Below are 16,832 nucleotides of genomic sequence, written 5' to 3' on the forward strand. Positions count from 1 at the left end.
GGTTATAAGTGGGATCTCATGGGGCTCAGTACTCGGACCTATATTGTTTAACCTTTATATCAGTTTGCAGATGATGTGAAGCTGGGAAGTGTTATTAGTAATAGTGCGATGTGGTAGCCTTGCAATAGGATTTGAATAAACTGGATATAGGGCAAATGAATGTGGGTGTCATTTTAATGCAGTAAAATGTGTAAAGTCTTGGGATACATCAATGGAGTTGCATACTCAACTGGAGGAGGTATGGGGAGGCAAGGGATCTTGGGGTGATGATTGATAGAAATTCATGAAATTCAGGGACCATATTGCAAAAGTGGTGAAAGTAACCCAGATGATTGTGGGTTTAAACTGTTGAGAGGTGGTTATAGGGGTTATAGGTGGTTATTTGACACTGGGAAGTTCTTTCACTTGGTTGAACAGAGGGAAGGAATGAGGACAAGGGGCCATCCATGGAAGCTATGAAAGGAAGTTGTGAGCAAGAGGATGAGGGTTGGTTTCTTTGCATGGAGGGTGGTTGAACCATGGAATGCATTGCCTGATAGTGGTGAGAGTACAAATGGTCAAGGAGTGGTATTATGGTCCTCCCACAAGGCCTGAATAATAATAATAATAATTACATTATTACTCAGTATTTCATTTAGTCACCTAGGCATCTTGGTTACTAAAATCATGGCAGAAAGAAAAATTAAGCACATAGGCACATGCACACAGGCACAGCAGCATGAAGGGAAACACAGACTATTGCTCATTGCAAAGTAGAGATTCACTGTCAACTCATTTCTGATTGCAACCCTAACCAAATTTTCCAAAATCTTCACCATCACTCCTGAGATACTAATTGGTTGATAGTTGGAACCACCCTTGCATGCAACGGAATTACCACAACGGAATTTCTTTAACTTGCAGCATATCTATAGAATTCTTGTGGGTTGTCTTTAGCATGCAGAGCCAGTTTCTTTTCATACACGGACTTTGTTTTCCATACAACAGTTGTTGACTATTCTAACCTTCTGCTTATAATTTTCATAACAGACATTATCCTTATGCACACTATTCCTTTCACATCATCCTTTTTCTTATGAATCTCTTGCTTAATAAGATTATACATCCATTTGATTCCTTCCTATTTATTCTTTGAACTTTCGGGACACATTCTAATATTGCATCATTTAACTATTTTTTAAATGCTTCCCATGCGCTGTCAATATTTGTCCCATCCAGCAACCAATCCCATTCCACTGAACTCAGTATACATCTCAGTTGGTCATGATTTCTTGATTTGTAGTTCAACATGTAACCTTTTCTAAATGGAACATTCATAAACTTAGTCTCTTCCCAAGTGAGTACTGTATGATCACTGTCACGAACCAGAGGCAGAATAGCTACGTCTTTAACTGAAGTGCCCCCTGGCACTATAATCAAATCTAACACTCTTTGACCTCAAGTTCCTTCAGTCACATGCTGCTTGAGGAGGTTGTCCTGACAGCTCAACAAATTCATTTCATTCATGTCATGAGATGCTACTGCTACCCAATCAATATTTGGATAATTAAAGTCTCCCATTATGATTACTCTTTTCGTGCTCATCTTTTCTATTTGGTGATGCTTTTCTTCATCTCTAGCAACCATTCCACCAGGTCTGTAACAACACCCCCACTATGTAATTGATCTTGTTAGATTCCACCTCATGCCAGATGAAATACTATTAGTAGTAGTACTACAATCATAGGTCTCAACTCTAACTGGATTCAAGTCATCTGATATCATTAGCAGTCCTTCCTCTGTATCCTTCTTAAAAATACTGTTCCCTTTACACTCGATACCAGTTAGTATGTCTAATTCTGATAGCCAGGTCTCACTAATGCCTACAATCTAAGGTTCCAACATATTGGTAAAGGCAACATACTCTATCCCTTTGTTTCTGTGTACAGACATAATAATCTACCTGCATGTTCTTTTGTATACTCTTGTCTGCAGTCTGCATGACACAGTTTGGACAACTTGCAGATCTCTGTTCTTCTCTAGTGCCTTATACATGTAGACAGCTTTGCAAATGTTTGATTGGGCCGAACCTGACAAACACGAAGTCGAAATCATTATCTCCATGTCAACATTTCCATGATAAAGCCAATTGCAGTCATTAACACAGTTATATAACATTGTCGCTCTTACACTCGCATTCTCACCATTCCTCCCTTTATAATTTAGTTTGTCTGATTCTCTGTGTTAGGTCTCATACCAGTTATTAGTTTTTCAAGATTCCTCATGCATTTAGGTGTAGGCAGTCCCTCTTATACAAATCCAATCTTACCTCAAACTCGCTCCACACATCCAAAAACTCGCATCCATTCCTTCTATGCAGCCTGCATAGTGTCCAAGTTGATTTTCTAGATGCTCTATTAGGCAGTCAGATAAAGCTGGTGAGATAGGCCCTGACCGTCCATTGCTGTTCCTTCAATTTGTTTGAACAACTTAATATGCCAATGGTGATTTATCACCATTAATCCAAAAGTTTGTGGATTACAAAGTTAAGTTTATAAATGGAAACGAGGGCTTGATAGAAATTTTTAAGATATTAAAGAGTGTTTATAAAATTGGTGCATAGAAAATTTTTCAATATATGATAGAGAACTAGGGGCTATCTGTGGAAGTTGTTTAAGAGTGTAGTTACTAGGGGTGTGTGTTTGTGTGGGCCAGATTTTTTTCATGTAGAGTGTGAATACTTATTCACAGTTCCCTGACTGTGTATAAGTTTAAGGAGAGGTATAATTAGTTTTCTGTGTATAATAGTTTGTGAGTTTCTTCATGATGAGTCTGGACTCTATGGAGATGCTGTATAATAATAATAATTAGATTTATTTCCTGTTTGTTAATAAATTTTAAATTGTGAAATTTTAATTCACACTATTTTACTATGCTCTGCTTTACTTAACCATACATGTTTTTGATCACACTCCATTTAAAAAAAAAATATGTATAAATAAAAACTCCCATTTTACTTAAATGGCACACAAAAATTTAATGAGACCCAGAATTATCCTTGACAGTTATACTGATTTCTAGATTATCTTGATAATCTCTGTTTGTGGTTTTTATTTTTTTTTTTTTTTAATTTTTGCATGGAGAATAGATTTCTTCAGTAATTTCATTAGTGATGTGGAGTATAAAAAACATTTTAATTACATTTTTAATTCTGCTTTAGTTTTAGTTCTTTCTTTCATTTTATTTCTGAATAAAATGAAATTACATTTCATTTTATTCAGAAATAAAATTTAAGAAAAACCAATTTATTTTTTAATGAAATTTTGTGGAAACATTTTTGCAACTGAAAATATTTTTCAATTAGTTGGCTGAATCATATTTTGTCCAAGTTTTCTGTTCTTTTCTTTATATTTTTTTAATAGGGCAAATTTTGGTTCTTTCAACTTAGAGCTTATCTAGAGTGGAAACACTACAGAATTTTTGCACCTTCTAAAATTTGCTTTATTTCTTTCACTGATTTGTTCATCATTAGCCTTAACAATATTTTCATCAGAATCTTCTTGGTTTTCATTGGAAAATGCTTCTGTTGAAAATTGAAGAAATTTTTAGTAGTAAATCTGCTCTTTTATACAAGTTTACATTTTAAGATAATTCTTGGCCTGAGTCATCTTGAATTCACCTCAGGTTTGTTAGCATGATGTTAACTGCTAAATCTAAATCCATTATTCTTAAGTAGCCTTATGTTGAAACTATAATAAGCAGTGAATTCCAGCATGCCTTAACATCCATAATTAATTCTACCTCATGTCCCAATTCACATTTTATCGTTTGTTGCCGAAGGCTTGTGTGCGTTTAAAGTGGTAAAATACTTAACTACATCTTGAACATTTTGAATATTTTCATTTAAATCATGAAACTTTGCCCATTCACATTCTTTTTCCTCATCATTTGAGAAATCATCCTCTAAATAATTACCAAAGCTTATTTAAGTTAAGGGATATTACATCCCATATTGTTTCATAGCTGAATAAGAAACTCAAAGAGTTTCATGCCGAATATAGTAAATATATAAAGTTCGGTGAGTCCAAGCGTTAGCAAATACCTGGATAGTGTTACAACTGACCCTAAAGGTAGTGCAACACTGAGGCAACTCATGGTAAGGGTGGAGCAAGTCCAATCACTATTCTTGATATTTCCCCATAATGTGAAACCCAGCTCCTAGGAGCTGTATTACTGTTCTACATTATGAGTGAGAGAAGGTCACTACCCAGACCGGTTTCGACCTTTATTGAGGTCTCATCAGTGAGTAGGTAGACCTAGAAATACCAAGTTTGTAGCGAACAGAACTTACATACCCTACTATGAGAATTGCCAAGAAGGTGTCCTAATAAATTATTAATTATATGAAGAGCCGAAGGCTTCAATTCGGTGGCATATAAACTTATTTGACTATGAAACAATATGGGATGTAATACCCCTTAACTTAAATAAGTTTATATGTCGCCGAATTGAAGCCTTCATTTTCATATGCATCGAAAGTTGCCTTTCCTGATACAGAACTTCCCAAATAGCTAAATGTATTGTATGATTAATGTATAAATGATAAACTGGAGATTTACAGCCATAATTGATGCTATTACTGTCACCTGTTGATACAACTATATAGTTCTCAAAATTGCTAATGAAAGTGCTAAAATGGTTTCTGACTATTTCTGTCATTTGAGATGCTGAACACAAATTATAAATTCATATCAAATCAAGATTGTAAATTTTGCTATTATTTCCATGCAGATTAATATTAAATGACTCCATTTTGTTTTCATCTTCTCATAAAAACTAAATTAACCTCATCACATCTTTTTCATCCTTAAGAAGCTTATAGACTGACCTTGTTATGCCTTCTCAAATAAAACTTCATTTCTAAATGTTTTTTTTATAAAATACCTGATAACAGTTTTGATTTGTTTAGAAGCATTACCTTCTTGTATTTCAGTATCCTTCTACAAAACAGTGGCATGTTTATTTGTTCTGTGTATTTTTTTCTTAACCCATTTGAACTTTGTAAAGCAAGAAATTTTTCGACTTAAAATAGAAATGCACTTCTTTATAAAACTAACATGTTCTCAGCTATGCTAAACACCTGAACAAAACGTACATATATGTTTACTTTATTAGGTTTGTTAACTTAAGTTTTTATTAACTGAATTAGTCGTGGACCATGAAATTTTTTTAATTATTAATCATGTACATGTCAAAATATAACGTAAAATATGGTTAGATATTTTAATATAAATTCAACATATTTAGTGTTAGAATTGTAAATATAATGATAAACAGTATAATTGGTAAAAGTAAACAAGAAGTATAAGTGGTAAAAATAAGTGGAATTCAATTTTTGTGTGAACATTAGCCTATACAAAATTTGGATTTATTTTTTGTATTTTTGAAATGAGTTGAGTTATAAAAATTCAAACTTTGTGAGTCCGAGCCCAGGTCATTGAAAAACCTTAGGTTTCTCTATGAAGAAAGTTCAGGAATGGAACATTGTATCATGCTTGGAACTTCTCATTTTTAGTTTTAAGAATATTGAATCTTTTCTTCTGTATAGTGAATGAGAACATCATCTTCAGTTGGGTGAGTTTTTTTTATAAAATCAAACACTGCCATAAAAAAAAAAAAGTGTATTCTGAAGATGTTCTTAGATGTTTATTATGTAACAATCCTAAAAAATGATTTAATATATAAATATTAAATAATATATTACTTTTCTCAGCTTTATAATGCACTCAGATACTGTGCGACCACAGATACGAGACACCTCGGCACTTCTGCGCATGGCAGAAGATTGTGAATCCATTCCGATAATAGGGTAATCAATGTGTTTCGTGGGATGAGTGTTTATTATCATACGTCGGAAAATTAGCTTTTCTTTTATGAAAATTCTAGTTTTTAAAGTGGTAACTATTTTGCTTGTACAACAATTGGAAAATTTTATGAATAAAGCACATGATTTGCGTGTTGAGATGAATTCGTACATCACCTTATTCCTTTCTCTCTTGCAACATGAATCAACTCTTTTTGGCAATCTGCCAGCGATGGCTCTCGTTTCTGTGGTCACACAGTAGGTTATACACTAATGTATATTCATACTCTGAGTTCTGTTATCTGGGAGAAAAAAAAAAAATCAGCATTGTTGATTTTTCAGAATGGCAGAAGGAAATGGAGAGCATCTAAATGATCAAGAAATGGCAGAAGAAAAAAAAGATGATGTTGAACCCATGGATGAATCGGATGATGTAGCAACAAATAATAAATCTCTAGAAGATTATGGTCTAGCTGAAAAAGTTGTAAAAAAATTAGAGGAAATCTTCAGTACAGGTGATGTTTTTTTTTTTACCACACTCATGTCTTACTATCACTGACAGTAACCATTTGTGATAAAATTCAGTTATGTTTGTGAATAATTTTTTCTTTTTATTTTTTAACTTGGTTGTTTAATAAAGAAATAGTGTATTTCATATTTCCACGTATTTTTTGAAATGGTTTGGTTTGCAGGACTTAAATGAAAGTAAGATTTTAAAAATAAGTTATGAAAATTCACATTGTGTACTTTTTTTATATTTTGCAATAGCTGACAAATATATAAATAAAATTTTATTTACATATAAAATCAGTAGTGATATTTTTATAATATTTATATTTAATATATCATATACACTCATGTTCATAGAAACCACATCAACTGCTGTAACCATGTTTTTTTGGTAATTAAATTTGAATGCCTATTTGAAAAGGGATAATAACACAATAATTGTCACAAATAAGGAAGAAGGTAATGTAACATTTTTATTTTTGGTTCTTTTTAGTACAAGATGTGACATGATTAGGAAATGACAACAAACTTGTAGAAATTTGCAAATATTTCATAATGGAGTGGGCTGTAATATTTTCACTGGGAAAAAAAAAAAAAAAAAAGGGTTTCAAAATTTCCTGACGGATGCAACTTATTCCTGGTTTTCTACTCTTATAATGGCTTCTTGGAGCTCCCAAAGTGTTTTCAGCTTTTTTGTATATTTCGGTTCTCCATTTGGTACTACAAATTCTCAATGGGGTTGAGATCTGGGGCTGCTTTCTGGCCACGGTAGTCACTAAATCGCGTGTTCATTGAGCCATTTATTAACCTACAACAAAAACTACAGCTTTTTTAATATTAAACTCAATTCGTCTGGCACATTTTAGGATTATAATAGCATTACTTACACTTTTTGCCCTATAACAGGAGCAGAGTCATCCTGAAAGATGCAGTTCGTCGTTATGATAAAGTGGTCTCTGATAGTAGGCAGCAATTCTAAAATTTTCTGGTACACTTGTGAATTCACTGAATCTTTTGTGAAATGCAAGTGACCAACACCATGATACGACATGTAGCACCAGATCAATCGCCTGACTGGCTGAGAATTGTTATGTCCTCACTTTCCTTATATTTCTTCTTACTTTGCTTATAATATTTAATTCGTGTTATTTTTAATATTTAATATCGTTATTAATTCCTTAATTCAACATTTTCTGTTGGAACCTTAATCATACTTCATTAACTCTTTAGTTTATGCAGTCTCAACAATTACTTTGTGCCGTTAACAACTTTAAGGATATTGCACGTGGGTAGAAGACAAAGAGATTACCAATGGACAATGGCAATTCCTTTGTTTCAGTGCTGGTGCTGGTTCTTTCTTCGGATTCAGGGAAATTTCTATTATACTGCGCCACCCTGAATCCTAGATTTCTGAACAATGAAAAATCAAAAAACCAGAACTTAGCATAGCACTTCTTCTTATTGTGCTATCTTCTATTGAAGGTCAGCAACCATCTTGGCGAACAAACTGCGCTCGTGTGCTAATCTGAGCAGTTGTGCACTGCTCTTTCCTGTCCACGTCTTGATGTTGTCAAACCATGATATTCTTTTTCTTCCTCTAGTTCCTTTGCCATCAATTCTTCCTACCAAAATAGTTTGTAGAAGTTGGTATTTGCTGTTTCTCATGATGTGTCCAAGATATGATGTTTTTCGTTTCTTGATTATTTGTACAAGATGTTTAGCTTTGCCAATGGATTTTAAGACATCTTCATTGGTAATTTTTTCTGTCCATGATATCTTTAGCATTCTTCTGTATAGCCACATCTCAAAGGCTTCGATTTTCTTGATGGTTGTCGCCTTCAATGTCCATGTTTTAACTCCATAGAGCAGAATAGACCACACGTAGCATTTCAGCATTCGGCATCTGACTTCCATGTTTAGGTCTTTATTGCAGAATAGTGTTCTCATTTTCATGAAGGAATGCCGTGCAACTTCAATCCTTGTCTTTATATCTATTTCTGGATCCCACCGTTCATTAAGCCAGCAACCAAGATATTTATATTTTGACACTTGATCAATATTTTTCCCATTGAGTGTCAGTTTCATTGATGAGGCTGGATGTTTGCTGATGATCATGTATTTTGTCTTGTTGATGTTTATATTTATTCCCATTCTTTGGCTTTCTATGTATACTCTGTCAATGAGTTTTTGGAGATCCATAATGTTATCTGCATATCGTAGGTTGTTAACAATCTTTCCATTTATTGTGATTCCCTCTGGACATTCTTCCAGTGCTTTTTTAAAGATTACCTCTGCATATATGTTAAACAGGAGTGGTGAGAGCACACATCTTTGTCTCACTCCTCTTTTGATGTTAATATCACTGGTGGTAATGTTGTCTAATTGAACGGTAACTGACTGATTCCAATACAGATTTGTTATTAGTCTTATGTCATGTTCGTCTAGCCTTATTTGTTGAAGGATTTCTATTAAGTTGGTGTGTCTGACTTTGTCGAATGCTTTTTCAAAATCTATGAAACACGACAAGACAGATTTCTGTTTTTCTATGCATTTTTGTATCAATATTTGGGTACAGAAAAGGGCCTCTCTAGTACCAAAACCATTCCAAAAGCCGAATTGTGTTTCACTTAGAGTTTCTTCACTTTTTCTATAAATGCGATTCTGAATTACTTTCAAAAATATTTTTAATGTTTGGCTCATTAGACTAATAAGTCTGAAGTCACCACAGGAATTCGCTTTGGGTTTCTTTGGGATAGTGATAAATGTAGATTTGAGCCAATCTGATGGAAATTTCTTCAGCAGGTATCCTTTTAGGAGCTAGGGCGAAATTGTGACCACGTGAAAATGCGGTGAGTGCTTCAGGCTTTAAAACTGCCGACGAGAGGTTGACTGCTGTGTTAAGTGGTGGCTGGGGTACAGAAGTAGAAGTCTTTGTCAGGTTTTCGTATTTTTTCACGTGCCGACTACGTATTTTTTGAATTCCTTTCTTGCTGATATGCATGAGATGTCATGAAGTATAGACCATAGATCAAAGAAGAAATCATGATCCAAATAGAGCGTGGAATTCGCAACCTGCCTAACCATATCGCCAACAACGTGAGACTGGATGTAGTCGGTGTTCTCACTAAAGCCAAACCTCCAAAATCCAACTTATCCAAAAACGAATATACCGCCCTACAAGAATTAAAAAACAACAAAAAAATAGTAATCACCAAAGCTGATAAGGGAAGCGCCACTGTGGTACTCAATCAAAAAGACTACAAAGGTAAGCTAAATTCTTTAATACGAGACCGTACTACTTACCTCCCCATTGAATATAATCCGACCAGCTCTCAGATTAGAACTATCCACAGACTCCTTAAGAAAGTCACTTCTTGTCCTGTGGAAGTCACCAACAAACTTAAACCTTATAACTCTAGACCCACCCGATTATATGGACTCCCAAAAATACATAAACAAAATGTGCCATTGCATCCCATAGTGGATGGCATTGATTCCCCCACATATAAATTAGCCAAACATTTAGCCAAAACGCTCACACACTACACTGGCAACACACCATCACATATAAAAAACTCTGCCCACTTTAAAGCCAGTATAGAAAACCTCACACTCCAACACACTGACATAATGGTCAGTTTTGACGTCTCCTCCCTATTCACTAATGTCCCACTCAAAGAAACCCTTGAGCTCATCCAAGCCAAGTTTCCTCCCGATATCTCAGCCCTATTTCAGTTCACAATGAACTCAGGCTATTTCGTTTGGCAAGGAAAGTTCTACAAACAGATAGAGGGGACAGCCATGGGTTCACCACTTTCCCCACCCTTGGCCAATTTCTTTATGGAGACATTTGAAGAGAAAGCCTTAAACTCCGCCCCACAAAAACCCACTATTTGGCTTCGTTATGTGGATGATGTGTTTGCCATTTGGCCACATGGCTCAGACACACTCCACTCCTTCCTAACACACGTAAGCAACCAACATCCCAGAGTCCAGTTCACCTTAGAAAAAGAGGAAAACAACACCCTCCCCTTCCTAGACACTTAAATCACCCGCCAGCTTGATGGATCTTTGGTTTTCTCTGTTTACAGAAAACTCACCCACACTGGCAGATACATTCACCAGCAATTCACCCCCCCCCCCCCCTCACAACAATATGGGGTGATAAAAACACTATATAACAGGGCAAAATTAATCTGCTCAGATGACAAGGCCCTGACTATGGAACTAAACCACATCCTCAACACTTTCTTAGCCAATGGCTATAACCCCAAAAAAATCCAAAAAATACTAAAACCTGTAAACCACAACCCCCCTCCCCCCCTCCACAATAAAGACTGCACCAAGTCTATCACCATCCCCTACATCCAGGGCACATCTGAAAAAATAACTAATATCCTCAAAAAAATATGACCTTACTTCCTGTTACAGACTATATAAAAAGTTGGCATCCCTTATCCGCTCTACCAAAGACCAACCACTTCCCCTAGACCTACCTGGTGTATACCAGGTCCCTTGCAGCTGCAAATTGTCCTACTTTGGCCAAACAGGCAGAACAACAAATATCAGGATTTCAGAAAACCAAGACTACATCCGGTTTCACCAGTACAGCCGCTCTGGGCTGGCAGACCATGCCTTAGATACCCACCATAAAATTCGTTGGAAGAAAACAAAAATAATCCATCGCAGCAAGTTTAAATACGAAAGATTATTCAAAGAATCTTCAGCAGCTCTAAAAAACGTTCCTAACCTCAACAAATTTGGGTGCATGAAACTGCCCCAAATTTGGGAGACTTTCATTATGAGAACTTCAGCCCAACTGCCAAGACTACCAAATTAGCCCGCAAGAGGGCACCATTAGGACTTTAGGAACAAAATTAGTTTCTTACTTTCTTCCTCATTTGCTTTGTTAGTTCCTTAGTGCACATACCATATCTTTATGTTCCTGAAGATGGCAATGTGACATTGCCGAAATATAGAAGTGATTCATTAAAGTTATCTTTAATTAATTTACTTTATATGCGTTGTTAATTCCGTAAATTAATTACCAGTCATTACTAACTTCATATCTACAATTTTCCTCCAAATCAGTCTGTTACTTGTCAAGACTCCAACATTATCAGATCTTATATTTCTGTCGTCTAAAGCACTTTGTACCGTATCAATCCACCTATATCTTGGTCTTCCTCTGGGTCTTTTTCCTACCAACCTGGCAGAGAACACTTGTTTTACTAATCTTTCCTCTCCCATTCTATTTAAGTGATCATACCACCTGAGATTAGCTCTGCTAATGCATTCCTTAATGCTGACAATGTCAAGTTCTTTCCTAATATCCTCATTTTTAATATGATATTGCCATTGATACCATCTGTTCATGCCTATAATCTTTCTCAGGACTTTCATATCTGCGGTCTCTAGTCTTTGGTCAAGTGTTTTACTTCTGACCCAGCTCTCAGATCCATAAGTTAAAACTGGTTTGAACACTGTCTTGTATACAGGAAGTAATTTAGTGTTCCGACTAATTTCTCTCTTATTCCATATGAATTTATTCAATTGACTTCCTACCATAACAGCTTTGCTGATTCTGTTGTCTATTTCTATATTTAATTTACCATCTTCAGTAAAAATAATGCCTGAGTAGCTGAAATGTTTCACTTGTTCCACAGGTTCTCCATTCACAACACAGTTGACATTTTCAGTGATTCTGCCTATTTTCATTGTCTTTGTCTTTTTATTGCTGACCTTCATACCATGTCTATTACAACAGCTATTCAATTTAGTCAGAGAATCTTGCAGACTTGTAGCAGATTTATTTAGAAGTATAACATCATCCGTATAAAGCAAAGAGCTGACATTAACATCTCCAATTTTGATATCAGGTTTAATACCACTTTCCTTCATAATGTGATCCATATAGATAATGTATAACAGAGGGGATAATGTACATCCTTGTCTCACACCAGATTTAACATTAAACCATCTTCCTGTACTTCCTTCAATTCTAACTGCTGACTTACAACTCAAATGAAGACTAAGTATTGCTTGATATAATGCCCCATTGACACCATATAACTGTAGCGTATTGAATAGCTTATCTCTTGGCACCTTGTCATATGCCCTTTCCAAATCGACAAAACTTAAATACAGATCTTTGTTATATTTCCATGCTTTCTCGACTATATGTCGTAAAGTGAAGATCTGATCCTGACAGCCTCTATTTGACCTGAATCCAGCTTGTTCTTCACTAAGCTTTTCTTCCACAATTCTTCTCAACTGTTTCTCAAGTATACTTGCACAGATCTTGCCAGGAACACTCAGTAGGGAAATACCTCTGTAATTCTCACATTCAGTTTTATTTCCCTTTTTATATATGGGTACTACGAGAGCTCTACTCCAATCATCGGGAAATTCATCCCTCTGTCCAGGCTTTCTGAGCTATGCAGTGCAGCCACTCTAAGACTTTTATATCACCATACTTCAGCATTTCTGGTCGAATATCATCTACTCCTGCTGCCTTTCCACATTTCAAGCCTTTGATGGCTTTATCTACTTCAAATATGGATATGTATTCCTGACTGCATGCCTGGTCAGTGTTTTTTATCACTGTGCTGTCATCACCGCTTGTTTCATTTAGCAGTTTTTCAAAGTAATTACTCCATACTTCAAGGATATCTTTTTTTCCCGTTTTCATGTCACCTTTATCATCTGTAACTCCTTTTACAGCACTCTTTCCTCCATTCCGAAGTTTCTTTAACAACCTCCAGGATATTTTGCCACCTTCTTGTTATTTATTTTCTATATTCTTGCCAAAGTCCTCCCATGACTTTTGTTTATCTAGTTTTACACAGTGTTTAGCATTCTTGCATTTGTCTCTGTATTCTCTAAGAGCACAAGCTGACTTATTTGCCAGGAACTTTTGATATGCTTTCTTCTTTTCCTTCACTGCCTCTTTAACTTCCTGTGTCCACTATGGAGTTCTAATTTTTCTATCCTTGCAGACAACTTCACCACATGCCTCTCTAACTGAATCAATCAGGGCTTTCTTCAAGGCTTGCCACTGAATCTCCAAGGTTTGATTCCTGTTCTCAAACTCTTTCATTTTTTCTTCAATAATCTTTGTGTATTTTAGTCTACAGTTCACATCTGAGAGCTGCTCAACTTTTATTCGCTTTAAAACTTTCTTACATGTTATTCTTTTCAATATGAAATTCAATTTTATCCTGCTCAAGACTAAATAGTGATCACTTCCAATTTCAAATTCTCTGTACTCTCTGGTGTCCTGCACTAGGGAGAAAACATCACTATCAACAATAACATAGTCAATGAGACTTTTCTTATTCCTAGCCTCTTCTCTCCATGTGAATTTGTGCACATTTTTATGTTGGAACATGGTGTTAGTAATAACATTTAACATTTATCCTTTTAAATGAGTTCATAACATCAGTCATATAGCCTGTTTCCTTCCAACTCATCTTTTGAATAAATTGGGCTGAAAATGATTGATTCTACCTTGAGTGTTCATAGGTTCAGATGAGAATACGACTGTGAACATGGACATGAAAATATAAAATGCATAGAGTAATAGACTGTGTTGGAGTAGAGAGTGAGTCAATAAAAATGGTATTCAGTGCATTCTCTGTTGAACATATAGAATGTCTGTGAATTCTTTCTGTAACAGTTGAACTATATTCCATTACTTGGTGGAGGAACTTGTAGGAGTGTAAACTCAGATGAAAGGCTTATCATGGACTAGATACACTCAATGAGCAGTTGAATTAGAGATACCTGCCTAGTAGCAGGTAGCATCCCCTTTCATCTTGATGACGGCTGTGATGCTGTGTTGCATGGACTTCACAAAGTACCGGAAGTGTTGGAAAGCAAAACTGATCCATGACCGCTGCACAGCCTTCCACAATGCACGGAGATTGGTCGAAGCAGGCTCCAGGGTGCATATATCTCTCTTTACAGCATCCCAGATGTCTTCAATAGGATTGAGGTCAGGGGACCTCTGGGACCAGCCAAGCATCCTCATGTCGGTGGAGTGTTCATCCACCCACTTGGCCACTATTCGGGAGTGGTGGGCTGGTGCATAGTCTTGCTGTAGGTACACGTCTCCTGCAGGGTACTGTAGGTGCAGAAATGGGTGCACATGATCTGACGGCAGGTCCCTGTATCGTTTGCCGGTGAGGGAAGATGGTTGATGTACCCATTTCATCCCACGTAAACAGTCCCCCATACGAGGATACCACCACCGGCCTGAACTGTACCATGCTGACACAAGGAATCCATCGCTTCATGTGCATGGCGACACACTCATACCCTGCCATCGGCATGTACCAATGTGTACCTCGACTCATCAGTCCAGGTGACCTTTCTCCATGCGTCGAGGGTCCAGTGGCAGTGTTCCTGTGTCTTGTGATGTGCAGTGAGCAGAGATACCCTAGTCGGTGGTGACTTCTGTACTTCATAGTGAGGAGATGGTGGGGCTGCTCACACGTCGTTGTTGTCTAGCATTGAATTGGCGAGCGATCTGCAGCACTGTGGCCCATCTATCTGCTGTTACCATCCAAGCTAGCTGACGGCATCCCCTGTCATCGACACATTGTACACCAGGGCAGTTTTCCCTGGCAGCTGTGGTTTTACCTGATTTCATGTACTCACGGTACACTCCTGACACAGTGGCCTGTGAACAGCCCAGTGCCTGCATGACTTCGGAAATGGAGTGCCCCATACGTCTGACTCCGACCATCAGCAAAGAGCTGAGATCAACACCTCCAATTTGATATCAGGTTTAATACCACTTTCCTTCATAATGTGATCTTATAGACAATAATTAAGAGATGGGGTTAATGTACATCCTTGTCTGATTTAACATTAAACTATCTTCCTGTACTTCTCTCAATTCTAACTGCTGACTAAGAACTCAAATAAAGACTAAGTATTGCTTGATATAATGCCCCACTGACATCATGCAGCTGTGCAACTGTAGCATTTTGAACAGCTTCTCTCTCTCTCTCTCTCTCTCTCTCTCTCTCTCTCTCTCATCTCTCTCTCTCTCTCTCTCTCTCTGCAACTTGTCATATGCTTTTTCCAGATCTACAAAACTTAAATACAGATCTTTGTTATGTTCCCATGATTTTTCAACTATTTGTCGTAAAGTGAAAATCTGATCCTGACAGCCTCTATGTGGCCTGAATCCAGCTTGTTCTTCACCAAGCTTCTTTCCACAATCCTTCTTAACCGTTTCTCAAGTATACTAGCATAAATCTATTAATTTTTGGCTATTAATTTTACTTTCAGTTCCTTGTACTTCATAGCTACTTCTGTAGCTGAAATTTAATTTTTTTTGAACATTGACACAGTTTTTTGAAAAATTTGAAGGCTACCATGAACAAATAAAGCTAATAATTCACTGAGTGGATTTTCAAACAAGTCTGATTAGTTTGGGCAAGAATTTGCACACTGTGAAAGGAAATAAGATTTCAATCCTGTCCAAATCAAAAGAATCCTTTTTAGAGCAGGTAGCGGACTTAAAAATCTTAAGTCCGCTAAAAATCTCCTGTATAACAATACTTTTTTGTACTCAATGTCTGCTAACTTGCAAAATTCTTTTTCTACTCGTAATTACTATAAAAATGTGAAAAGGCCTGTATACTAGCATAAATCTTAATTACAATCATTTCTATATTAAAAAGCAGTTGATCGGCATCACTCGGTATATAGTTGTGAACAATATGGGCATAGTACCCAATTCCTAAAACGTCTATTTCCCGTTTCTTGGTATAACTTTGTATGAACATTAGTTTTGCACTGCCTTCTCATCTCCCCACAAAATCTGTATTTTTGTTATCTGCACAGTATGCTACGATTTCATTTTCTACACCAAACGTTTTAAGAGTTTTAGTCACATGTTGGGTTAAAATATCTGCTGTCTCTCCTGTTAATTCATCAAATTCTATTAGTCATATATTAATTCCAAACTGTGGAACAAATATTCTAGTTAAGATGGGTATTTAAAGTTTCTATTCTCTTGGCGGTATCTACAGATATAGTAACAAAATTGGCACTGTATAATTCATTTTGTAATTTATCCATTACAAAAGCTGCAATTACATTATTAGCTATAGCCTCTATGTGCGTTCTGGGATTTGAATATTTTAGGGAGTAAAGTTTTGAGATATGTTTCGACTGGCAATCAAATCATGTAAAACTTTGATCGAGTACAACTGTGTGAAAAGAAAATGTAACTTCTTTATCTGCACGAGCATAGTCGTCATATTTTGGCTCTTTATTTTTGAAAAATGCATCGAGAGGCCACCAAATCCAAGTGAAAATTTATTGTTGCACAAAGAACAAAATACAGTGTAGTGTCACTCTTTTCATTCTCTGGTTCTAGCTTCAGAAATTTAAATTCATTTTTGTAATTCTCTATTGAAATGACACTTTCTTTTATGAAGCTTTTTTTTTTGACATCACAGAT

The 16,832-nt window shown here is 36.2% G+C and overlaps 1 protein-coding gene across 5 annotated transcripts in view; it reads left to right on the forward strand.

The window, feature by feature from the left end:
• The window catches only part of LOC150096442 (heterogeneous nuclear ribonucleoprotein R-like), a 230,302-nt gene that overhangs the window by 20,008 nt on the left and 193,462 nt on the right, over nucleotides 1–16,832 (forward strand). For all 5 annotated transcript variants that reach the window (XM_090409476.1, XM_090409475.1, XM_090409478.1 and 2 more), the window contains exon 2: nucleotides 6,185–6,357. In XM_090409476.1, coding sequence (XP_090265602.1) covers nucleotides 6,186–6,357 — 172 coding nt within the window. In that variant the 5' untranslated portion in view covers nucleotide 6,185. The remainder of the gene's footprint in view (nucleotides 1–6,184; nucleotides 6,358–16,832) is intronic.

This window comes from Typopeltis vanoorti, chromosome 19 (genome assembly GCF_054136105.1).
Source record: "Typopeltis vanoorti isolate ZY-2024b chromosome 19, IOZ_Tvanoo_1.0, whole genome shotgun sequence".
Taxonomy (NCBI): Eukaryota; Metazoa; Arthropoda; class Arachnida; order Uropygi; family Thelyphonidae; genus Typopeltis; species Typopeltis vanoorti.